Raw genomic sequence first — 27,431 nt, 5'->3', positions numbered from 1 at the left:
AGAGATACATCTGGATCACCCGTATGTGGCATGCAGTTGTTGCTTTGTGTAAGATTAACCACTTTCACCCTGGCATCCCAATTACACATTTGTTTGAAAAGATACCACATCTACAAGCACACAACGTGTTGCATTGCATGTTTGTGCTTGTAGATTGCCTTTTTTTTCAAGTATAATGTCGTGATCAGAAGGCAGAACCCTCATACAGTCATGTGCATGGAGCATAATTACATTACAATAATCCAAATGTGCATTACTGCTCACAACATTTCAGTACCACTAACATCAAACCATGCATCATTTGGACTGTAATGAGCATGCATGCATTGCAAGGAGAGAGGGTGGGGTTGAGGGGTTGTGGGGAGACGGAGAACAAAGGAATCAGGGGCGACCGTGTGGAAATGTGATGTGCGAGAAAGGTGATCGCTTCCCAGGTTGAAGTGGTGCACATATATTGTCATCGCGGGATTCGCACCGGTGCAATTCACACGGTCTGCAGAGACACCGTGAAGCATCTTTAAATGCAAGGAGGAGGGAGGGCGGGTTGGTGGGAGGAGGGATGGAGCGCAGGAGGGAGGCAGGAGATGGAGGGAGAAGCAGCAGAAAGCTAGCAGGGAGGGAGGGAGGGAGGAAGGAGAAGGAGGGACCATTGTTGCGTGTGCCGCTGCTGTCATTTCTGCTGCTGCGCGGTTCAGCGGCAGGCAGGCAGCAGGAGGAGGAGGAGGAGAGGGTGTGCTGCTCTAAGGGAGGAGTGTGGAAAAAACGGAGGAAGGGAGAAACGACAGGACAGGGGAAGGGAAGGAGAGAAAGGGAGCGCCGGGGCAGCACCGCAACAGCTGCAGCTGCAGCAGCCTGTCAGGAGGGAGCAGGGGGATCGCAGGAAAGGAAAGGAATCTGTCCTCAGGATTGCCATTGTTGCATTTTCTATTTTTCTATTTTATTTTTCATTCTATTGATAAGAAACAAAAGGGGGGGTCTGTGTGAGGAAGCCTCACCCCCCACCCTCCTGTTGATGCTTTTTCTAAATGGTCTCATGCAGGAGGCATGCTTCATGGGAGTAGCGTGAAAGGCAGAAAGAGAGATCTGAAGATGGAGCGGACCGATAGCACGAAGACGTACAGCCAGGCCGACGGAAAAGCAGTTGGTGTGGCGGCCAAGAGGGCCAAGCCCCTGGCACCCCAGGGTGCACAGCGCGCTGGAGAGCTGAAGGTCTACCGGGCAGGTAGCTCCGAGGGGCGACTGCCGGTGCCCTCCAACCTCCGCAAGCAGAGGTCTATGACTAACCTGGCCGTTCTCACCGACACCGAGAAGAAGATGCACCTGTACGAACCCAAGTGGTGCGACGATATGTCCAAGCCTGGAGTGGGTCAGCCAAAGGTGGGCAAGCCCAAGATGGCAGGAGGAGGGGGCGCGGGAGGAGGCGGCGCCCCGCTCTCTCGCAACCTCTCCAAGTCGGAACATTCCCTGTTCCAGGGCAAATCCAAGCCCTTCACCCCGCTGGCCGCCCCCTCTGCCCTGAGGGGGCAGAGCCGCATCCCTCGGGGGCCCTACGCTGAGGTGAAGCCGCTGAGCAAGGCACCTGAGGACGGGAAGTCTGACGACGAGATCCTCTCCAGCAAGGCCAAGGCCGGCGCTAAGAAGCAGACTGCCGGAGCTGGAGGGGAGTCGGGGTCCAAGAGCCAGGGGGAGGACGGGGGAGATAAGGGCTTCCTGAAGGTGGACCCAGAGCTGGTGGTCACCGTGCTGGGAGACCTGGAACAGCTGCTCTTCAGCCAGATGCTGGGTGAGTACAGCAGGGCAGAGCCTATATGCAGAACCTCTACCAGCCTCTAACCCTTGCGCCTGGCCGTCATGTGCCAAAGTTGAACGCAAGCTTTCTACGCTTTTCAAAGTCAGCGTAAACCCCCCCCCCCATACTCCCTATACCGCCATCCGCTAACTATTCCCACCACTAACACCTGCCTGCTGCTGCAGCCCCTCAGGTTTCCCTGAATGGAGATCAGGTGGTTTGCCTGTATGTATGAATTCCCCACCACTCCTCATCTGCCTGCAAAGCATGTTCTTAAAAGCTGCTTTTTTGATTCCTTCAATGCTGAATCAGTACAGCATTTCCATATGGTTCCGCAGTATGGTTTGTTGAATTCCAGAGATATTGTATTGGTTATATTAACAAGGATGATCGTTACTCATAGCTTTCTTTTGCTAAGGTGTGTGTGGCATGATGGCATCAATTGTGTGCAGTACGCTTGCTTCCTATACAATAACGCTGCTGTTCGATTGCATGAAGGGAAACAAAAGGAAACCCTGGGGGTTCATACTTGCACACTGATCGTCTTTCTGATCAATGTCATTTCTGCCATTTGCTGTAGCGAGTGGCCGTGACCTCGATGGTACATGCAGGGATATCCATGCGTCGTTCCAAAATACTGGAGGGCGGAAATTAACCGAAGCATATTGAATTTATTTTAGGCACATGTCAGACACATATTTAGCCTCCTCCCAGCCCCATTCATCCATAGCCATTGACAGATGGTATCCACACGATCAGCAATAAGAGAGACAGAAAGCCAAGAAAACAGTTTTCTGTCCAAAAGTGTATTTAACCAGATGAACCCTAGTCTAGTGTCCCTATTTCCAGCCAGATCTACAAGCTCACAGAGCATTGTGTTGAAATGCATTGTGAGCTTGTACTGTAGATCAGCTATTTTCAGTGAAGTGATTTGTTGTGGAGGGAAAAATACAATGAAAAATATAGGGTTTAAGTGTGTTCATTTAACTCGGAAGGTGTACAAAGATATATTCTGAGCTATAAATGGGTAAATGAACACAGAGGACTTTACTATACTGTGTATAAGTAAAATAAGTTATATCGACTAATCATGGTGGTGGTGTGATTGGGATGTGATGATAATGATGAAGACAATGAAGATTCTACTACACAAAGAGCTCTGTCATGTCTATATTACAATGTGGTCAGTGCATGTCATTATCACACTTTCAATTGAATTATTTTTTATTTGTTTGGACTAAGGCAGATAAATCAAATACGTTGCGCACAGGTCACAAGTTACTGCAATTGCTTTGTATTGGCTGTATTACACTGGCCATTTTAAATCCAATTTCTCCACAATTGTTTTCCCAGGAAGCTTGTTTCGTGGTCATTTTCCCCCTACACAATAGTGAAAATAAGTGGTCTATTTCTGGTACACCATAAAGACACATGTTATTATAGTTATAGTGTAGTGTTATATAGTGAGACTGAGAGTGGGACGGGAGAGGCTAAACCCGAGTGGAATAGTATGAGAGTGGCGACACTAGCGTTGACTCCCATTGTAATAATGGAATGCGGAAGTGCTCATTCTATCTCAATGACATACTTCCAATGTTTGGAACTATAGCCCATAGGAACCCGCTTTGCGGCGAGATCAAAACGTGTCGCCACTCTCTTACTATTCCACTCAGGGCTAAACTAACAAGCACAATACTCTAGACTCCTGACTACACTGCCTGAAACAAGGCAGTCCAATCTCAGGCTTTGGGCCTTTTTTGAGGCCTGATTCATGGTACCCGTTGTGAGCTTGTAGATCTACTATTTCTAAATATAAGTATAAATTAAGCATACACTACACTGTTGTGTGCGTCTGATAATGTGTTATTTGCTAAGGCAGATGTATGCTCTGTTCCTTAATACTAGTGTCAGCAACGCATGGCCCTTCACTTCCTAATGAAAACATTAACGGTGATCTAATCTGTTATTCATGCCTCATTAGTTTATATCACTCACGTTAGTCACACAGCTTGGGACATGGGACATTCCAACATGCATGTCACTGCATTATACTTGATTAAATGATTATGACTTTTCAGTAGAACCACAGTCAAAGTTGCTGAGAGCTCAGCGAAAGTACAGTACCACACCCATGACTGTGATAACGCAAAAAGTACTGTATGCTTCTCTTGTGGAATGCATCGATTTCCATTGAGTTTTCCCTCAAAACAATTGCTGACATTGTTTCACCAAAAAGGGAATGCCACTTAAAATATCGGCTTGATGAATTATTCATCATCAACACCCCACAGACCTTTGAGTGAAGCGCTTTTTTATTTATTTTTTAGTTTATTTAATTATAACTTTATTGATAGTACAGTAGGTAGACAGGAAATGGGGAGGGAGAGATGGGGACTGGGGAGTGACATGCAGCAAAGGCCGTCGGGAATCGGGATAGGGACTCTAACCAGGATGCATTGGAGCCTATAGGTGCCCGGACCGCTATGTCAGCGCCTGGGCCAGTAAAACGCTTTTTGTTGGTGAATGGGAAACATACAAATGTACAAATACTGTAGGAAGGATTATGTTGTTGCTCATCCATGTTTGACAAACCTGTCCATGACAGAAAACATTTACATAAATAAATGTATAACGTACTGTACGTATATTTAAACAGTACAATTGTGTTTTGAGAACTTGTTTCATTCATTTGATTTCAACAACAAAAAAAAAGGTTTTTGGGGCAAATTAGTAAATAATTTATCAAATAATAACAATGCCCCTGGTGTGTAAGGACCATAATTTCTAACTCTAAATACTTTATTTTCCTTATGTGTACAACTCTACTACTCTGTCATCGCCAGACTAATATACTGTACATTGTCAGATTCCAGGCTACAACTGTACAGGGTTCAATGGATGTCCCTCCTAAATAGATCTACTATGCATCGAATTCTGTTCATTCATAGCACGCATAATGCCACGTGCACACTCGTGTGTCTTTTATTGTACTTCAGCATAAGTCCCATCATTATAACACTTATGAAAGGATGCTTGTCCTGGATCACAGAGGATTCCTTTGTAGCTCATCATCATGCATCACTTGGTGGTCAGCTATGTTATAATAAGAGACCTGTTTATCAATTTTACAACATAGTTTTGTGCAATGTTGCATAGAATACCACATCACATAATCATCCTCTCGTCATAAGACATCAGAAGTTGGTTAGGAAACTTCCTTTAGACCTCCATAAAACAATACCTATACTTTGTTTTGGTTACTATGTTATGGACTAGATTGTCAGGAGAGTGGGGTTGAAAACCAAGCACGTAAGCCTTGTCGAGTCATGAGGCCCATAGGGCAGGAGCCTATCTCCTGTTTTTGTAGTGTGAGGCAGCTTGATGTACAAGTACACCCCCTGGACACGACGCTAGTATGTTGCAGGGACTTACCCCCAATCCAACCCTTGATGCTGAGTGCCAAGCAGGGAGGCACTGGGTATGGGGGATCGAACCCCGCCCTCCTAGTCCCAGGGTGGACACTCTAACCTCAAGGCTACTGAGCTGGCCAAGCACGTTCAATATAAATATTTGAAAGTCAATATAGTACATCATTACTAAAGTACTCTACTTCGACTTAGACAGTGACAAACCATTCCAGATTGTCCAGATGCATAAACCAAGCAAGTCAAACAATTGAAAATGGAACTGACATTCAAAATTGTAAATGCAGCTCTGCCCTCCATGCCATCAGTGCCCATTTACTTGACTGATTACCTCAAAAAGTGAGCAACTCCCACAGCCACAACACTAGCGTGATTAATAGTCTGGTGCCACCCACTTTTAGAACAAATATGGGTAAGTAAATTCACCTTCCACAGCATTGCCACTCAGGTGTGGAATGCCCTGCCCCCTTTCCTCAAAACTGAAAATGCACCTGTCACTGCAGGTCAAAAGGAGAGAAGGTGACACCTCTTTATCCCCCCCCTTCCTCTCCAATTTATTTCCATTCCAACCTGTACATAGATTGAATGTTTTTGAGATATCTCAATTGTTGTTGTCATTGTTGTTATTGTGAATGAATGCATAGGACCCGACTGAAAACAAGACCGCAAGGTCTTTCTTCGGTTCTGTCCTTTTCATCCATTTGGCTCAGTTTGACCAGGAATATCCTCTAAGGGAATATTCACGTAATAGAACAGAAGGTCACATTCTCCATAGCTTGCTGCTATAGAATGTGTACAAGTTGAATTTGGCATCAAACATTCACAATCACAACTTCCTGGAGTCTTTCTAGTGTGATCTGTCTAAAATTTGTTCAAAAGGCATTTCTCTGCTGTGCAATATCAATAACGACACTTGTGTTAGTGGGGAAGACAATTTACTGTAAGCAGAGTAGCAGACTGTACGTAATCTATTGATCAGGAAGGAAGACTCAGGAAGAAAGCTTTTTTTTACAGTGAACACAGTCTCTTAATAGATATGAAGTGTGTGCATATTTTACATGTATTTTAGAACCATTTCACCTCTACTACAGCATCACAGAAGAAGAATCCTTATGATATTGAATGCGAATAATGATGTACTACATACATCACTATTCACAGGCCTATCCTCTTTCAGGTCTGCTTCAGTATTTCACTATCTGTGTCATTCACATCACTGCAATGCAGTGCAACAAGGAACTGTCTGTCAGTCACATCGCAGTAGTCCCCTTTATTTTAACCTCATATTCCAGGCTTAAACTGAAGCTAATCCAGAGTGACTTCCGAGTGCACAATATAGCATGGATGGAGTCAGCGCTGTGGTGCACGCAAAGGCATATTCATATGACAGAATGAAGCAAAGACATTCAGAAGGAAAATATTCCAGAAAGCATTAATGGGATGAGAAAGATGAAGGAGAAGATAGACTTATACAGGGAGAAGACAATGTGAGATTTTTAGAAAGAATTTTAGATTATTTGAAGAAGTAGAATACCAGCACCCACGGATTAGTCCTTTAAGGCACTTTAATGTTTAATTCTAGCAAGGTATGCTGCACAACAACGGACGCGTTTTGGCCAACGGCCTTCGTCAGCCTTGTATCAACCCGGTAAAATGTTCAAAGAGATTTAGACAAGTCGGAGTGTGCTTCCTTCATTTAGAAGAGAAAAGAGTATAACAGCATTAATCTTCCAAACAGATGTAGATGCCTCTGTCCAAGACCACTCCCTGTTCTTGGATTGCATCATTGGCAATTGTGTTAAACTACAGACTCAGCAATGCTGTCAACTTGTTTGTCCCTCTATTAGGTTGAAATTGATCCATTGCAAAGTCAATAAGATGTGTATTGTAATTTAATATGTGGAATAGTACAAATATAGTATATACAGTACATTGCGGTATACAGAATGCTGCTGCTTTTCCTTTGCCTTGCAGAGCACTTACAGCACTTTAAAGATCATATAGCATGGTGCCAAATGACAGGGGCGGCGGTGGCTCAGGGGTAGAGTGCCTGGATGGTAACCGTAAGGTTGCCAGTTCGAACCCGGGCTCCCCCAGAGTTACTGTCGAAGTGTCCTTGAGCAAGACACTGAACCCCTAATTGCTCCCGATGTGCTAGTGCATGGTGCCTTGCATGGTTTCCGCTGCCATCGGTGTATGAACGTGTGTGTGAATGGGTGAATGTAATGCACAATCTCTGTAAAGCGCCTTGGATAAAGGCGCTATATAAATGCACCATTTACCATTTACCATTTACAGCAAAACAACCAGCTTTCCTTTTGGGCACACGCAGTTCAGCTTCTCATAAACATAAGGATTGCAGATGACTAAATGTGAAACTAAATATGAAACGGAGATGGTGTGTTACTTGATAAGATAATGGGGGAGCTATGGCAGGGGGGGAAACATGCATTATTTCCTAATTTAGTCATTATGCCAATTCAAACCCCAATGTAGTTCCAAATGCTTACCCTCACTGGCCTTGGTGAGCGTGTGTACTGTGTAGACATCTACGTGTTTCCTCTGATACAGGTCACCTTCTTCTTCGTTATACTGGACAGTTAGAAGTTTCACTGAGGGGATGTAGCACAGGGACTACCTCTTTCTCGGAGCATTATACCTGATATGCCTAAACCTAACCTTAACCTCACAAACGCTATATGCCTAACCCCAGCCTTAAGCCTAAACCTAACATCACGGAATAATAACCTCAAAACCATGCACGGCCATCATGTATAAAGCTCCGGGAATGTAGCACATGCAGAGGAACAAACTATCCTTCCCAGTTCTGCTCCCTGCTGAGCTGAGCATGCACCCTGACCTGACCAACCTGTAGGAGTCGTTAGTGCAGTGACGGAGATCCCTTCCCAACTGCCTAACTGGCTTCCCGTCTGCAAAGTGCAAACATGGTCAATTGTGTTTATTGGAGCACCCAGCCAAGCCGGACGAACCCCAGTCTCCATGGTGGTGAACAGGAACTTTAGCCCTGCGCTACCCTGAAGCCCCAGTCACATTTTATTGATTTATATATGCTCCATTGCCCCAGTGAAGCAGTGCTGCAGTGTCTTATTTGTATGCCTATTGTTGTGAACATGGTACGGATGTGAATTACTGTCAGCCAGACACCCGTCTCCTCAAACCAGAGACAAATTATTCAGACTGACAGACACACATGCATTTATGCACGTACTGTAGATGCACAATGTTTATGCGCATGTGCATGCACTCTCATCAGCAAACACACCAAAACAGAGAGAGAGAGAGAGGACATAATAGTGTGCTGTGCATTTTTCTTCTTGAAGACCTAAATGTTTTATGATCTATTGTTGTGCATGACTGACCCACAGACCCGGAATCACAGAGGAAGCGGACCGTGCAGAATGTCCTTGACCTCCGGCAGAACCTGGAGGATACGATGTCCAGTCTGCGTGGATCCCAGCTCAGCCATAGGTGAGATGCAGAACACTTGGAAATATTTGATAATAACCATATTAGTGCTTATGTTATTCGAATGAATAAAAGCCACAAGTTGAATTATGTCATGGTCTAGCGAGCCAGGGTAATCCACCCCTGCTCTAAAGTGAGCAAACAATGGATTGTAATTGGAGGGATACATAACACAATCATGTGTAAACAATTGTCAAGTGTGCTTGGAGAGATACCACATGGCTAACATCTGGCATCTACCTTTCTCAAACATCCCATATCTGTTTTCATGGCTTTATACTGTGTGTGCATCCCTCTGTGTGTAGAATCTGACTGAAATAATTTAAATAGCTTCTCATGGACATTTGCGCAAGGAGACCATACACTTAGAGTTGAATATTTTACTGTAGAACTTCTAATAGTAGCCATTACCCAGAAAAGATAGCTACATCTCTTGTGTTAATTTGAAATTCTGATCTGAAAATATATTATATTACCGGTATGTCACTTTGAAAATAAAGAGTAATTTGAGTCCTTTTGCATTGTGGAGGGGTGTCAGGCATTTACCCTAAGCTCTGCATGCTTTTATATGTAACCACTGGCATTTGTTGGAAGTCTTGCGGCAAATAACAAAAAAAGGCCCCTGAATTGGCCAAAGCAAAGCAAAGTTCTTTGTTTACCCAGGGAAGTGGACTAAGCTTGAGATGCTTGTTTACAGCCACACCCTGCTCATAGAACATTTGATGGTAGGGGTTCAATGCCTTGCTCAAGGGCACTTCAGCGGTGGTCATTTTAACGTGCCGGTCCGGGGATTCGAACTGGCGACCTTCCGTTATCAAGGCCGCTCCGCAAACCATTCGGCCACCGCTGCCCCCAAGTGTGTTTGTTGTTCTTTGAACTCTGTTCCCAATTCACCAGCACATCAACTCATCTGTATCATGGTGAAATATTCAATATAAAGATAAATAAATAACACCAAAGCTTGTAACCTCAGAATGGATATTACAGTGACTCATTCTGTATTCATGGGATGCCTTGTCCTAGCTTTCATTTTGGGCTTCTCCTATCTCCAACCAGCGGAAATGTGCATGGCTCATCTCTGCTGGGGATCGCTTTGTAGTTCTTGATGGGATTTTCGTTTGACATGAACTATAACTAATTTGACCTTGTTCAGTTTCACTGTGTTTACAGTCTGTGTGAAACAAAACAATTGATATTGGCAATAGCTAGATGAAATGTGAAGAATTGTATGACACAGTTGAAAAGAAGAGAATGATGGGTTTTCATATGTTCAGTAATTCTTGCCATCAGGTGAATTATCTGGTGAATATTGTACGTAAGTCTAGGAAAATCTTCCAGTTCCTGATTTGACCAAGGCATTTATATGAATTCTTAAACGTTTTATTTATTTAGCAATTTAGCAACAATTCAAAATGGTGTCCTCTGTCAGAAACCGTAAATGGACAGTGAGGTTCAAATTTAAGTATAATACATTGTGAGATTGTCAAATGTTTTTACAGGCTTTCACCAGTCACCAACCACACCAATCACCATCTAGAAATGGATAAAAATACTCCCATGGTCGTAGCTATTGCATTATTTACTTGCGTGGGTTGATGCATTCTGTTATGTAATCACAAGACCTAGAAGATATGCTGCCAGTCATTGCAGGGCATTTCAGAACCTGACCTACTTACAGACTTTTACTGCTGAGCCCTCTGCACAGGATCATTTTCATCTGCAATCAAAATCAATTTCTGTTTTTCACCAACATTGTAGTGAAAGAAAGGTATGAATCGTATAAACATTTCAATTGGTGATTGTAGACATACAGAGAGAGAAATAAGGAAGATAAAGATGCCCCTTTTACACAGAGATTGGTATTCTACTTGTCCTTGAGTTCTGAAATGACATCCTTCCAGCTTTAGTCCCTGAAGGGTTTCGAGATTGTACCGCTGTATCTGGGTCAGCAGCAATTAGATGACACTATATTGATTTATTTTTAAGCTAAAAGATAAATATGGGACTTGTATGTTGTATGTTATTTTAACAAGTCTGTATGGTAGTATGGAGTACAGTATAATAATATATACTCTTCCAATGGATACATTTAGAACACGTCTTTTCATTAAGTCACAACTCTGCTCAATTCTTGCTCATTTTTTTAAATGTACTATGTAAACTACAAAAATCGGGCTTTCAGGGCACGGTGGCACAGTTGGTAGTGCTGTCGCCTCACAGCTAGAAGGTCCTGGGTTCGATTCCCGCTCGGGACGCTGTGGGTGCTGGCGGCGTGTTTCCTCCTCCGCGTCATCAGTGCCCATACCCGAAGGCGGGGTTGGCGAAACGGCCTTTCTGTGTGGAGTTTGCATGTTCTCCCCGTGTCCCCTAGGGTAGGTACCCTCACAAAAAACATGCCGTAATCCTGGTCACTAAACTGCCTCCCCCTGGCCAGCCGGGGCGCCTGATGGAGGGGAAAGGAACTGGTTGGAATAACGTGTTCCTTCCACGCGCTACGTCCAACCAGGGAAACTCCCCCCTGTCAGGTGTAAAGGAGCAACTTGGACACTCAGGCATGAAGGAAGCATGAGTTCAAGTCCGTTGCTCTCCCCTTGTCCCCCATATATGGGGACTAGGTTGGTGGAGGGTGTGTAGAGCCCAGGATCACATTAGATGATTGACACAGGGGTGAAAAATGGGTTACAAAATCGTGGTATAAAAAATATAAAATAAATAAATAAATCTGGCTTTCATTTGGTATATAGATCGTGCGTGTAGGCCGTCTCTATGGAACGGTATGAAGCGAAAAGCAAAGTTCAGTCTATTTTAAACCCCATTTGCTGCTATGGGGTAATGAACTGCACGTGCAAATGGAATCGTGCACGCGGCAATGCCTGGCATACTGGCACAAATAACTTCTTTGACTATACAATTATATAAACACAGGGAAGTGGCAGGCACTCACTTCTGCTGATTCTATGACAATTACAAATTAAGAGATGCATGCATAGGAGAATAAGGAGAGATGATGCAGCCTGCACTACGCGGACATCTCCATTGAGGCGCAGTGCCCGCCGCTCTTTACCAAACTAATTTGGCATACATCGCTTTCACAAATGTGTTTGACCAAAATAGCAATTTAGGGGGAAGCGTGCCAGCACGACCATGACCACATCTCTAGGCGCAAATACCGGTGTCGGCAAAAAAGATAGCGGGTGATGCTGGACGAAAATACCATTAAGGGACAGCGGCTGAATTGCGGGCCGCGTTGCGGGTAAAGGCGGCGACGAAATTGGAGCCCTAGATGTGTAGGTGCGAGGGTGTGCATAGTGGCCCAAACTCTAGATGTGAGGGCTGCTAGTGATAATAAATCAACTCTCTCCATCAGGACAGAGGTACAAGGAGTCAACCGACATAAAACTGACAGATTGTAGCTCAAACTTCTGCCATAGCACCCATAAAATGTAATATCAGGGGCACTGGGGCAGTGTGTCACCCTGGCACATACGGTAATGTTCTTTATGGTGCGGCTGTAAGCTAAGCTGTCTAGAACAGAGTTTGTCTTTGTTTAATATGGAGACAATGACAGAGTCATTGTTTTTCAAGTCCCTATAACTCTTAAGTCTTTGCTCTCAAGTCCCGAGTCAAGTCTCTAGTCAAGACAGGCAAGTCCCAAGCCAATTCTCAAGTCAAGACTGCCAAGTCCTAAGTCAAGTCCAAATCCTAAGCATTCAAGTCCTACCAGTCACAATGCCATTTCAATTATTAATATGTAAAAATGTATAACTATCACACCAATAAACGAACACTTACGCGTTTCAGCTATGAGGCTTAATCAAAGCATTAATTGGGGCTTTAACTAACCCCCCCCACCACCCACCCACACATCCTAGGTCGCATAACATCAACGGAATCACAATGGAAATAAGCTGTAGGACATTTTCTGTTATACTTTTCTATATGATCCAGAATAGAGATATCTTTTGTTTTCCTGGTCAATAATAAAGGTCAGACAGTCAGTCAATCAATCAATCAATCAATCAATCAAGCAAGCAATCAATCAAGCAATCAGTCAATCCACTGTGGAAAGTTATTCCGAAGGAGAACAAAAGCCTAAAATATAAACGAAACCTTTCTCTCCATGCCCCTAGCTGTGTGGACAGCAGTAACGTCGGCTACGACAGCGACGAGACCAACGCCCGCAGCATGTCCAGCCTGTCCAACCGCTCCTCGCCTCTCTCCTGGCGCCACGGCCAGTCCAGTCCCCGTCTTCAAGCAGGTGATGCCCCTTCCTCCACGGGAGGAGGATACCAGGGCGGTAGGACGGGTTCGCAGTATACAGCCCACACAATGCCAGCACGCTGTCTTAGCAGCACTTCCCGCATCGAGCTCATTGAGGGACTGGATGACGTCGACCTCAAGTCCGGTTACCTGAGCGACAGCGACCTTGTAGGCAAGAGTCTGCAGGATGATGATGATGACAACCTGGCTAATGGGTAAGAGAGACTCAAGATAAATCCTTGTTTGTATGACAGTATGATCTAGAGCCAGAACGATATACAGTAGCCTACGTGTATCTGTGACGTTTTTGATCAGTATCAGCATTTGTTATAACCATCAACTTTCACGTTGGTGGCCCTATTTTGGGAATATGTCATTATCAACGCATTGTGTTGCTTGCAACACGTGAGCTTGCAGATTAGATGTTTCTGTGATAAAAAGGGTGTTCATCACTTTGTTTTGCACATAAGTTAAATAGAAACTTTAATCAAATAATGGTTAAAACATTGCTAAGATCAGTGATCTAGGACTACCAAGAGAAATGTGGTATTGGTAGGCAGAATGTATGTTAAGCCTAAAGTTTATGTCCTGTTTCAGTGTTTGCAAATATCAATAGCTAAAAAGTGGATCATGCACACACACACACACACACACACACACACACACACACACACACACACACACACACACACACACACACACACACACACACACACACACACACACACACACACACACACTTGCTTGGTACATGTCTATCAAAAAGCTTTCATCAGCAGTCTGTCTGCAGCTAAACTTCCTTGTTCTTGGTCTTTAAGGAATTCTCAAATCAGCCATGACACTATTTCTCTCCTGATCTGTTATGACTACTTCCTGAGGTGATTATGTCACCGGACACACAGACCCATGCCCAGAACGATGAGCAGTGGGATGTTTATGTGAGAAATCATAAAGTGTTCACATTTACTGTAACTCTGAGAGTTTAAACTGATGTTTACTCTGAGAAACAATAGTTTGTCTGGACTCTGGTGGCAGCGATCTGCTGGTACTTTCAGTTGTGGAAATACTGCAATGTCCCATTTACCTTCATTCTTTTCAGAGAGAGAGAGAGAGAGCAAGAGAATGAATCCAGGCCAGTTCTCTGGTGTGGTTTGAGCAGCTTTATCACTGCTGCACATGCAGTGGGATTTGTGCTCCGGCTGTCAGCCAGGAGTAGAAAGAGGTGAAGAGGGGTGGAACTGGGTTATCTTAAAATGTTTTATAATTTAGCTTGTTACCTTTTTTCTTCTTTTTTGCACACCACTTGCATTCCAGCATCCCTATTTTTGGAGAACATTCACCAAATATAGCAGATCTACAAGATCACAATGCGTCATGTTGTGTGACGCATTGTGAGGGTGTAGAGTAGAGTGAGAAAAGAGCGTATCAAGTAGGCTACGACAGGTCAGTATAGCTAAAGGAGAACGGGACAGGAGAAAGGGACAAAATGAGTTATACATTTTAAAATAGCAAATACATGTAGTGTTTGTTTGTAATTGTACTGTACTTGTAGAGGGTAGATTAGTTTTTGGAGGTAGAGAGCGAGGTGAAAATAAAGACTATATCATTGATGAAGTCACAGTTTAAAAGGGATTATTTTTCATGGGCACCATTCCTAAACACTTTAACAGTGACATCCACTTATAATCCAAATTAATCTGCCCTGTTTTCTGACCCTGCACCTCTGTATGAACCACGGTGGGACTGCTAATAAACATGATGGGGTTGGACCTGAAACTATTTAATAGTCCTGCAGGCTACAGTGATCCTAACCTGCTGACGTGGTAAAAAATAAATAAAAAGTCCCATCATGCTTGGTGAATTGCCAGTGCCACCCATGCAGACGACCTCCAGGCGCGGGTTTCAAGGTGACTGTGAGAAATCCCTATTGTGTACCACCTGTCTCCAGGTTATAATCACACCCACGCCTTTTTGCATGTAAAAGAGAAAAGGCATTGTGCTGACTGTGCAGTGTGCAGTATTAACAACAATTATAATGAGATTGAGCGTGGAGGACATTTTCCACTTGACTATAACATTCCTTAATTGTAAAAGAATGGGGAAACCCCAATGATTCTGAATCTGAATACTATGGTATTCTGGCCTATTGGTGTCATTAGAAAATATCCTTGTCATCTTATGATCTCTCAGGAATAAGGGCATGCTAGTGATAGTCTACCAATATTACAGTGCCTCATGAATATAATGGCGGCCCCTGGTGTGGATAATTGCTTAATCCACGTTTCCAAAATAGGAGCAACATCACTTGCTCTAGTTTCCTCTGTTACTTACAACATCACTTTGCATATTTGTGAATATGTTTGCATTTCCGTTGCACAGCCCTGATAATCCAGATTGGTGACAGCATGACACGCACGCACGCACACACACACACACATGCGCACACATACCGTACAGTCACACATGCACGTCGTCGCTCACACATTTTAGCTCGTTGAGAACCATCAGGCTCATCGCTTTAAAATGAAACAGGCTCCTCCTGCGTTTCCATGGAAACCGTGGAGAAATCAACTGAGCGGTCGAGGTGTAATTTCTGCACACCCCTTCTTAAACCCTCATTATTCATACATTTTCACTGGTGACACAGTGACAGGAGCCTTACTGTAAGGAGGTGTATGCCCAATGAAATGTTCTAGTAAATATCACTATATCAATATCAAAAAGCAACACAGGGCTTGCTTACCCTTATTGCACTGACACAATAAGATGATGATTATTATTTATCTTTTATGCATTACAGCCAGATAAGCAATAAGCACTGGAACATCTAACAGTAAAATAATCAGTCCTGAGTGCCTGAAATCTCCCTTGTGTGTTGTCTCAGTGGAGCAAACTCCAGACCTGCAGTACAGGGCTGGTGGTGTAATGGCTATTGATTAACTCACCAGCCAAACACTACTGGCGGCATGATGGGTCTACATGTATATGTGTGTACACACACACTGACAGTAATCACTGCTACTGTGAGCCACATCACTCATCTGGTATTACCTCAATCGCATTTCTCCTCATAGGATCCATCTATGAGCCATGAGAGAAATAGTTACTTCCCTTCCACCAATACTCAAGGACAGGGGGAAGCATGCAGTGCAGTTGACTCTATCTTACTATGAGGCTTCATTTGTGATTTTATCCAAGCCTTAGGTTCTCTGTTCCTAGAGTGCTACTGCTACAGATGAGACGTATTCAGCCGTCTGCTAGTGTGTTCTTAAAATGCAAATCCTATACATTTTGTCATGAAAACGCTACTCTCCAAATTACCTTCATGTCCATTAAATTACGGTTTATTATATTATTATTAACATGGCCCCCAATGAAATTGTGTTTCGATATTAAACTTCTACCTTCTATTGAACTTTGTAAGTGTCTTCTGGGCTTTCTCCTCTCTTTCTCTCTTAGTTATATTTGTACGGCCCTATTAAACTTGCCAGGCTTTGTGGTTAGACAGAGTGTTTGATTCCCCGGCAGAGTCACACCAAAGACTATAAAAATTGACCCATCTTCGCAACCAGCATCAAGGGCTGGATTGGGGTTAAGTCCCTGCGACATATTAGTGTCATGTCCTGGGGGTGTACTTGTACATCATGGCGGCTGGGGCATTTATTATACATCTTTAAATAATTCCTTGATATCTGTTGGTTCAGTGCTATTAATGCACAGGCATTTTCCCCATCCTCTCCTCCCATCCTCCTCCTTGCTTAGATTCGGTTTGAACTAGAAAAGTCAACTGACATTTAATGACATAAATTGAGACACAGCATGGAAGTAGCAACCGTACCTATTCATCCATGGAAAACAACATTGTCTGTCCAGCTATTGCAGTGGTTCCCAAACGTTTTAGGTCAAGACGCAAAGCAGAGATTAGACCTGGGACCTAACTCTTAGATTTGTTTTTTAAATCTTCACCCTCTTTATACCCTGAAGAAGGGATTTTGTTGTCGAAACGTTGGTCTTATAATAATTTTTGCATCGTGACTATACGAGCTGTGCGACCTCTGTGTGTCTCCCGTGGTCAGCACCTCCCCACTATTGGTCTGCGCTCCTACCTCTTTATTTGTTTTTTAAACATATACAATTATTTAATTTGTTTTATTTAAAAATATATATCCTTTGATTTATTTATTTTTATATTATAGGAAAAGAAAATGTGATTTTTATTCAAGCCGTGGCCCATAAAAATTGGTTCGTGACCCACGAATGGGTCCCGACCCACTGTTTGGGAAACAGTGCTGTCTAGTGCAGTAGTATATTAGGTCTAAAGTTGAAATGAACCCCCATTTAGCCCTGACCACCTCTAATGAATGTTGGATTTATGAACAGTGTTTCCTGCGGGCTCAGCGTTCATGCCACATAGAGGTACAGTGCAGCCATCGCTCATACAGTATTGTATTATTACAAGCCTTGTAGGTTATTTTCTGAGTCTTGGTTTATGAATAGGAGCAGTAATCACATTACATTATGGGTGTAGGTTTGATTTTTCCATACCTGGTATATAAATTATTACTGCTCTACAGTGCTACTCTGTGTTCATCGCCATTAAAGCGGTGTTGGGTCAATTATGGTCAGAATCCTAGGCTCACCCAGTTGCAGTGTAAGCAGTTTGGTTGAATCTGATGGTTGCTATAAGCTTTGGTTTTGATCACGATCACGATGGCATGTGATTGATGAGGTGAATGCTGCTCTATTGCTTTAAATAGGACATGCTCATGCAAATAGATTGATACTTTTTTCAAGAGGAGGGCGGGTAGAAACATGTATATCATTACCATCATATATACCATTTTTCTTGGCAGATATGATACTTCACTGAAAACAATTTAAACAGCTGATTTTGGGTTTTTTACTCTTTAGGAAACAAGCACATAATATTGTCATGTCATCTGTCAGTGTTTGGTTCGGCTACATTGACTAAAGCATTGTTTTCAAACCTGGAATCCCAAATAATTCAACTGTACTGTAATGCTGTATTCACCTCTTTTGCTGGGGATCCCCTGGAACCCCCTCAAAGACCCCTGGGGATCCCCTGGAACCCCCTCAAAGACCCCTGGGGATCCCCTGGAACCCCCTCAAAGACCCCTGGGGATCCCCTGGAACCCCCTCAAAGACCCGTGGGGATCCCCTGGAACCCCCTCAAAGACCCCTGGGGATCCCCAGGAACCCCCTCAAAGACCCCTGGGGATCCCCAGACCCCACGTTGAGAACCACTGGGCTGAAGAACCCTTAAAAGGGCACTTAGCTGCTTGCAACGGAGAGCTACAGTACAGTATCGATGTTGAAGTTGCCTCACAGGCATTCCATTAGAGCGGGTATAGTGCACCTTGCCTGGAAACTGTGGAATGAAGCTGACTGACTGACTGACTGACTGACTGAGTTGCATTTATTTCTCCCTCAGTAAGCCTACATGTTGTCACTGTCAGATGGTACCTTGGATGTCCAAAACTGTTACTTTAAAAAAAAGTTGAAATATGGAGATAAGAGGCTCCTGCCTGACAGCAACGATGTGCATGAGAACAGAGTAGTGTGGAGTGAAGAGCCATTCCATTAGACTCCCAGTAACACACAGGCTGCACGGTGCAGCAGCATCACGCCTCTGATCATGCGGCAACATGGATGGGGGTGTGCTACCATGGTAACCCTCCTCCACTGACCCACCTCGTGTGTGTGTGTGTGTGGTAGCTGTTGAATGTGTGTGTGTGTGTGTGTGTGTGTGTGTGTGTGTGTGTGTGTGTGTGTGTGTGCGTGCGTGCGTGCGTGCGTATGCATGTGCGCACATGCATACACGCACGCTTGTGTGTGTGTGTGTGTGCATATCTGTGTGCGTGCGGGTGTGTGCGCACATTTTTATGAGTGAGAGATGGGTGTGGAGGCTGTGTGCTAACCATTTAATTAGGCTGTATTGTGAGTAGAGTTATGGGAGAAAGATGGCTGCCATCGTAACTATTGTTATTCCCGCTTGTCCCTGCATTGCAACTAAGTGCCGGTATTTGGAATGGATATAGGATCATACAATTATTGACTATGACAGTCATGCTTTCCAGAAGCTGCTGTTCCTTCACTGAATTTGCCATGCTTTAAGTGATGTCAAAATTATTTTTTATTTAAAGACAAGATCCGGACCGCTGCTATGAGCAAATATTGTTGTTCTTTTCCAGCGCTGGTATTTCAGTCCTGTTCTTGTCCACATTTTACTGTAAAATAAGCCAGTGGCTTAGTTTGTTCCTCTGGCAATATAATTTCCATGGTAACAGTAAAAAAGCTTAGAGCAAGGAATATCCGCACTCTCTTGAGTAGTTTCTTATGAACAGCAGAGATCTATCTATTTTCTCAGTGTTTCAAACATAACAGTAACAATCACACTTGTGTGAAGTGAGGGGCACTCTTATCGTCATACATCATCATACAGTACAATCACATTCCATGCTCAGCCAATCAAATCATCACAAATGTGGGACACACAAAGCTGGGCATAGGAGGGACTAGCTACCCTCAAGAAAGCTGCATACACAGTAAAATATGAGAGTTAGAATTAACCCATTTGGGTCTATTTGTGCTCTCTCAGAGTTAAATTAATCCAGGATTTCACTGTGTGGTGGATATGCTCAAACACTGTCTGAGTCTGTATAGAGTTCCAGATATTGAAATACTTCATGGTCTCAATCATGGAAACTGTACATATCGACATGCCCGTGGCACACAAGAGAGTTTGCATGAGCAGTCATCTGATCCTAGGTCTGTGTACATATCGACATGCCCGTGGCACACAAGAGAGTTTGCATGAGCAGTCATCTGATCGTAGGTCTGTGCCTCCGGCTGTCTGCCTTCCATTTCCCTTTTCCTGCCTGAGTTGGAGCCCTATATCCTCTACAGTCGCCAACTGCTTTCCTGACCAGTGCAGCCTCACCAGGGTTCTGACCCACTTTAACCCATCTGCTCCCTGATTGGACCTGCATGGGCCTCCCTGGCCAAGGCTCCATAGGTCCTGGAGGGATTGGGGTTCAGTAGGACCACTGCTTTACTTTTTATGGGCTATGGTTCAAATGAGAAGTGACAGTTACTGTTTTCCGTTGGGGAGATTTTAGTATGTGCTCTCTCTCTCTCTCTCTTGCACACACACACACACACACACACACACACACACACACACACACACACAGATATACAGTATGTCCACACTTTTTCCCTCTACAACAAATCTCTAAAATAGCTGCTCTACAAACTCATGACACGCTACAAGGTTTCCTCCAGAATATGGATGCTATAGGGTTCAAGTGGTGTTGTTGTTGAGTATTGATTGAAGAACTTTGTTGCCGAGCTGTTACTGCAGAAAATGGACAAACACAAAAACAAACATGTGCAGTACACACACACACACAAGCGCGAGCACGAGCATCCACGGACGCAAACACGGGTCCATCACTTAAACCAAGACACCCCACATACTGGATATACTAAACACACACACACAGAAGTCATCATCACACTCGAGAGTTCCCACATCTGGCCTCAATATGGAGTTTCCCTTCCCCACTGAGAGGTTTGTCTAAAATACTGTATGACCACCCCACCAACGAGACCACCACCTCTGTCCGTGTGAATAATGGCTCCACCATTACAGTGGCCCCCTGGGGAGCATGAATCATCTCTGTATCATGTCAATGACGTGTGCTCCCTGTTTACACTGGCCTCTATGTGCTTGTCTGGGGGTGCAGTTTTCATTACACATACATACATACATACATACATACATACATACATACATACATACATACATACATACATGATACATACATACATACATTAAATATATGAAGGTATTGCGGGCAGGAATTTTACCAAAAAGCCCCCCCTTTTAAAATACATACACACATACATACCTACATACATACATTTCAGAAGTTTTAGCAGTTTTTAAGGACCCACTTTTAGGCCAGTGCACCAGAGCAAACTCTTGCCTTTTTTTAAACCCTACCCATTTTAACCAAATACATACATACATACATACATACATACATACATGTACTGTTTTAGATCATGTTCCAGTTTGATGATGATGAATGAGACTTTTACCATTTACCACTACTTGAGTGTACATAATGCAACCACACTCGCAGAGGTAATGGATACATTAACAGTGAGGATTTTACTGACACAGAATTGCCACTTCGTCTGTTATAAATGTAGCAAATGAAGACGGATTTGATTGTGTTTAGCTCATCTCAACTTTACTCAATGTAGGTCTGTCTCATTGCTGTCCTGCTTGAAGTTCTGTTTCCGACGATAGCTCATACTGGACCAGATGGGTTCTTTGTGGACACATGCAGCCTTCCGTATACTAAATAAGCCTCAGCAGGGAGGAAGACAGCAATGCACCCAGTTTTTTGCCCGGGACCCAAACTATTGAAAATAGCAGATCTACAAGCACACAAGTTGCGAGCTTGTAGATTATTATTATTTTCACTATTTCTTAATTATTTTTGTATAAAAAAATATCTTTTGAAATATATATCTTTTTTAAATGTATGAAAAGAAAATGGGAAAACAATTGGAAAACGGGCCCAGGCCGTAGCGTAACGGTCTGGGCACCGGACTGGTGATCCAGTCGCGGTGTGCCGCGGGTTCGACTCCCGGACCCGACACGGCCTTTACCGCATGTCATCCCCCCATCTCTCTCCCGTTTCCTGTCAGCCTACTATCTGTCCCTTACAAAATCAATAAAAAGGCGTAAGCCGCAAAAAAAAAAAATAATAATAATAATAATAATAATTGGAAAACAGTGTTATATTATAGATGGAGGATTTTAGTTTTCTGTGTGCTCCATGACCGCATGTTGCATCCACTGTGTTGTGGCTACAGTGGGGAGCTTCCTGTCTGAGACTGATAAAGATTGTGTGCTCATTTCTGAGCCATTTTCAGGCAGGAGGCTGGAGCAACCATATAATGGTCTTGGACACATTCACTGATGCATCTCAGACTCATTTGCTGTACTGCCACGACAGCGCTCTGCGCTGATGGTAGCACAAACCTGCTTGCTCCATGGTCAAGCTCAATTTAGATCAAAATTACTGGAAGATCCTTGATATTCTGGAGCAATGCCCTGCCAGCTTTCCTCGTGGGCAGACTTATTGATCGAATGAAATGCTTGAATGGGAATACAGTATAGGACCAAATGTCAGGGTACATTTCAGCGATGCTCTTACAGCCTACTTAAATAATTACTCATGTTGTAAGATGGGATCGGCTGCAGTGAGCAGAGTGATGACACTTCTCTCTCAACAGTGAAGGGTTGACACGCGCATGCACACACACAAACACACACACACACACACACACACACACACACACACACACACACACACACACACACACACACACACACACACACACACACACACAGGCATTGTTGAGTTATTGTGCCTCCTGCTGGAAATGTTGTGTCACAACACCACCTTAGAGAAACAAAAGATTATAAATTTAGATCAGCAATGCTTTTAGAGGAGCGTGCTTGTGGACGAAAGGTTCAGTCCCCAGACTGGTAGCAAAGATCTGGGGGAAGTGACCAGCACACATCCATCCCTTAACACCCATCATTGAAGTGCCCTTGAGAAAGCCACTGAACCCCCAACTGCTCCAGTGGCCAATAGTATACAACCGTGGGTTAAGGTAATCTGTAGGAAGGAATTTGCTGTGAATGTGTGTAACTGAGTGAGAAGCAGGGCCCGCTTGAAAAAGAGATCTTTCAATTTAAGACTTTTAAGATTTCTGTTTAAATAAAGGATAAAAAAGTATAGCTGGCGATTGGATTCTTTTTTTTATATATATTTCTTTGCGGCTTACGCTTTTTATTGGTTTTTTGAAGGGACAGACATTAGACTGACAGGAAACGGGAGAGAGATGGGGGGAGACATGCAGTAAAGGCCGTGTCGGGCCCGGGAGTCGAACCCGCTGCACACTGCGTCGGGTGCCCAGACGGTTACGCCACCGCCTGGGCTGGATAGGACTTTCTATGTCAATTGTGGGGTATAGGGTTAACCAGAATGTGCTGATTTGTGATAGATTTGTGAAATATTGCAATATAGTAGCCTACTCCCATTCTTTTCATTTAAGTGAAATTTTCATAAATGATTCAGTTCATAATGGTAGAGTAAGTGAATATTTTAAATATAGACAAAGCAAGTTCAATATTGTTCATCTGTCCAAAATTCACCATGCACCTTATTGGTCAACTCTGGGATTTTTCAGAAGAATCGTACAATGTCTGACTGTGCTTAGAGCAATGGCTGAACTTTTAACTGGTTGCAATAACAAAAGGTCAGGACATAAAGCTTCCTGTCTACTATCCTCCAGACACCACATGTTGTTGCATTCATTCAACCCTTCTTTGTGTCCATCCCCACAGACTGGGTGAATCTCTTTTTAAACGACTTGTAAATATCCTGTCCTACAGTGCAAATAACAGTAGCTATACATGTGTTTTAAAGGTAAAATCCTGTGACTATAGAATTTAGTTTTCATATCAACAAACACTACACCCTAATAAGAAATGTCGCATACACCATAACCATACATTTTCCACGGTATACATTTAGAGGTAGTTTTTACTCCGTTTCATTATTTACACAGTCACATACTGCTTTTGAGTCTCACGGTCAGTATCCAATGGGCCCCAGCTTTAGCAAACATCCAGAGGATGTTTCAGGCACATTGGTTATCAATGGAGGACAGCCTTTACTATACAAACCTGGTGCAGGGGCCGTTTAAAGGACGGCTTGTTTAGCGGATCTCTGGTTCAGTTCAGATAAACAGGGGATGTGAGGGTTGTAAAGTGCTTGTCCGTGTTGTGTACAATCTATATCACTCATCTTTCCCAAACAAGAGGTTGTTTGGCTATTAGGAGAAAGTGAGAAACCGTTTGGCTATCAGGATAGCTGAGGTTTTAGAAGTAACCAGTAGTAAATATATAAATAAAATACTGATTCACATGCTGGGTTTAAATGGAACAAATGGAAACAATCACACTCGTGTGAAGTGACTGAGGGACGCTCTTATCATCGTACATCATCATGCATCATCTCATACTGGCCAATCAGAATGCCTGTTGTTGCCACAAATTTACGTCATATTTGGCGGACATTTGACCTAATTTCTCCTTTCATTGACGATGGCAAATATGAGACGTGTGGGGACAAGATGACATACAGTTTTCCTTCATTGTCAATGGCATTTAATGTTTGTGTTGCAGACATTTTACATCATATTTCGCGGACATTTGATCTAATTTCTCCTTTCATTGTCAATGGCAAATATGAGACGTGTGGGGACAAGATTACAGAAATGTTCCCTTCATTGTCAATGGTATTTCAATGGGGGACAAAAGCTGTATAGGAGTGGCTAGTGCCCCTCAAAAAACAGAAAGGACAACTGCCACAGAGGCTGCCTACCCTCATGAGCTCATGTCTCAAGTTGAGACATCAAAAGATAAAGGCAGACACAACAATACTTTTATCTTCACAGTCTATCTGTTGATGTTTTCTTTTCATAGCGATAGCGTGTTTGTTGTCTGTCAGAAAGCAATTGTGAAAGCAACACAATTGCCATGTTCCTTAAAAAGATAGAGAATGTATATGCAATCTAATTATATTCCTTCATACAGCTGTGCTCTGGTATGTTGGGGTGGTTGATGATGGGAGTACAAGATCTTTCCATTTGAAATAATGAACATGATGCCACACAGAAACCCAGAACTTGCTCTAAGATGTGGGGACTTTCTTGACCCACGGTTTACCTTCTTGAGTGGTTGCAGCACTCTGGCCTGGTGAGATCATCACGTGAGACTGTTCCACTACCAATAAAAAGCCATGGAGGGGGGTTGGGGGTTGGTTTACCAAGGCTCCTCATGTCTCACTGGAGGTCCTCAACTCATTTTAGGATTTTGTGGTTTCCTCCTCTGTGATTCAGAGTCAGACCTTACCTTGGTCTGGATGTTTCCAGTTTGGTCCCAGAAGGCAATTCACGTGTGTAACTGTGAAAGAGAAGAACACACATAGGACTACCGTAATTTATTATATTCAGGCAATCATGTCCTTGCAGAGGTCCATTGGAACATAACAATTAGTCTAGTATAAAGAGAAAAAAAGGGGGGAAAAAGTCTACCAATTAAAGTTGCAAGAATTGATTTTCTGTTGTTACATAACTGCTCTATATTGTAGCCTAATCATTGTGATAGACTAGTGTTTGTTCAGTGCTCAGCAGCTTTTTTCCGATCTACATGTAAGCCCCACATTGTGATCTATTTTGACTAATTTAGCTGGGGACCCTGGGAGGCTGGGACCACCTAGGATTAGACTAGTATGTATTTGATCGATTTTGACGACTCTATTCTAAATCCACTCCCCCCTGTGGTGTTGGACAGACACCGCGACCTGCAACCCCGAACATGTACAAATGCAAAATATAAAGGTGCTTACCTTCTTGCCCCAAATGTCAGAGAGGCTGCCGGCGTGCTTGTGCAATGTATTAGTCGGTAGTTTTCAGTAAAGAAGTGTTTTAATCCCGTTTGTGGCCGATCCTGTCGGAAGTTCCCAATGGTCATAGATGGCGGTAGTGGGGTGAAAACCGGAATTACGCTCAACGTAAACAGGAAGTAAACGAGGAGGAGTCGAGGAGAAAATCGCGTTCGGCCACAAACGTGATTAAAACTCTTCTTTAATACAAACCGCCGACTAATGCATTGCACAATCACGCCGGCAGTCTCTGTAACATTTGGGGCAAGAAGGTAAACGCCTTTATATTTTGCATTTGTACATGTTCGGAGTTACAGGGGCTCAGCGGTGTCTCTCCAACACCACAGGGGGAAGTGGATTTAGACGTAGATTGAAAATGTCAAAATTGATCAAATACATCTACGACAGTCTAATAAACTACTGGGACCCCCTCAAGGAACCCTGGGTTCTCAGGAGCTTGTAGATGGGCTATTTATTAACTCAAGACTCCTGGGGGTCCCCGAACCTCACTTTGATAACCACTGCGTGCAGCTTCATAATATATAATAGTTCCTTTGGACTGAGAATGATGAGCAACAGCTGTTTGCCATCAGTGGAGGAGAGTAGGGGGTTTCATTTTGGGGGTGTTTCCTAGGCTAGCGGACAGACGGACCGTTTTTTTTGCAGGGAAACGGCCGTGCATGCTCGCGGAGGACAGGGAGATTTTGAATCGAGGATTAGACGCATCTTTCAGGATTTTGGAAGGTTGCGTTGCGCACGTAGCCTACTGTTTCGTGTGGATGTAAAAACTGTAGGCTACAAATGAACGGTCGTGTTTTGATCGGAAAAGTGCCACCTTTACAATCGGCGTCAAGAGCTAAAAGGACGTTACGTTTTGCGCCCAGGTAAATTTGCCTACGATTTTTTATTGTCTTATTGGTGGTGCAATTTATGATTCTGATAATTGAATCATTGTCTAGTATAAATTGTAATTATTTTAAATATTATTATGACATCACCGGGGATAACCTATTGCTGATCGATACGGCCTGATGGATGCGCAAAAACTGATATTAGCCTGCAGCGTCTGCGATTTTGATGTGGATTCAGTTCAGGATGCACCGTTTTTTCACCATGCATTTAAATTGTGCTTAACTAAGTTTAGGCTAGTTCAGTTAAGATGAACTTGATCAAATGATCAATCAAAAAAAAGTGAAACGGGTGTTGACGTCGTGTGTGCGTGTGTCACTGTGTGTGTGTGTGTGTGTGTGTGTGTGAGAGAGAGAGAGAGTATTTACAATTATACACTAACATTGGTGTAAACACATTTTAATTCTAGAATTGTGGTATTTCTATAGTCTAGCACACAGCTATCGTATTAACATGTCATTACCACTCTGCCATAGAGGCATGCGCACTCCATAGATAATTATATGTCCTTGTCCTTTAGAAGATATATAAACCATTCATCCTTATGTGCAATTCACCTTTGTATTATGTTAGGTTTGGTCTGTTTTTAGTTAGGTTTAGTCCACCTACACAGTATGCTGCAAATCTTAGAGACAAGCAGTAGGCTACTTCAATGTGATACATGCACCCAACTGTTCCAAGTTTCACTTTGGAATGCAGTCAATGCCCTGAATATATTGTAGTGATTTTAATGTTTTCCCACCCTATATGCCGCCCCATAATCTTTCAAACCAAAGCATTTTCTGAGACTTCTATTCGACTAATAGCACAAACTCACAAATCAGGCAGAACTTGGAGCTCTGCCACATAAAACAAAGTGTTAATTGCCATCCTAGTATGAAGTATGTATGTACTTGTTTGACTACACCCACTCTGTCCCTGTCTGAATTTCACCTCGGAGAAAAAGCAGTTTTGGCTTTATCAACAGCCCACATTCCCTCCTGTCTCTTTCTTATTGGTCTC

At 43.4% G+C, this 27,431-nt stretch overlaps 1 protein-coding gene across 1 annotated transcript in view; it reads left to right on the top strand.

Moving 5' to 3' along the window:
* The window catches only part of nav1b (neuron navigator 1b), a gene marked incomplete at its 5' end in the record, with an annotated part of 78,091 nt that overhangs the window by 9,004 nt on the left and 41,656 nt on the right, over positions 1 to 27,431 (top strand). Inside the window, 3 exons of the mRNA XM_083770838.1 lie at positions 1,040 to 1,783; positions 8,601 to 8,703; positions 12,831 to 13,175. Coding sequence (XP_083626964.1) covers positions 1,040 to 1,783; positions 8,601 to 8,703; positions 12,831 to 13,175 — 1,192 coding nt within the window. The remainder of the gene's footprint in view (positions 1 to 1,039; positions 1,784 to 8,600; positions 8,704 to 12,830; positions 13,176 to 27,431) is intronic.

This window comes from Protomyctophum parallelum (assembly GCF_964188405.1).
Source record: "Protomyctophum parallelum genome assembly, chromosome: 8".
Lineage (NCBI taxonomy): Eukaryota > Metazoa > Chordata > Actinopteri > Myctophiformes > Myctophidae > Protomyctophum > Protomyctophum parallelum.
The sequence above is the reverse complement of the archived record's forward strand: the minus strand, read 5'-3'. Positions and strand labels throughout refer to the sequence as shown.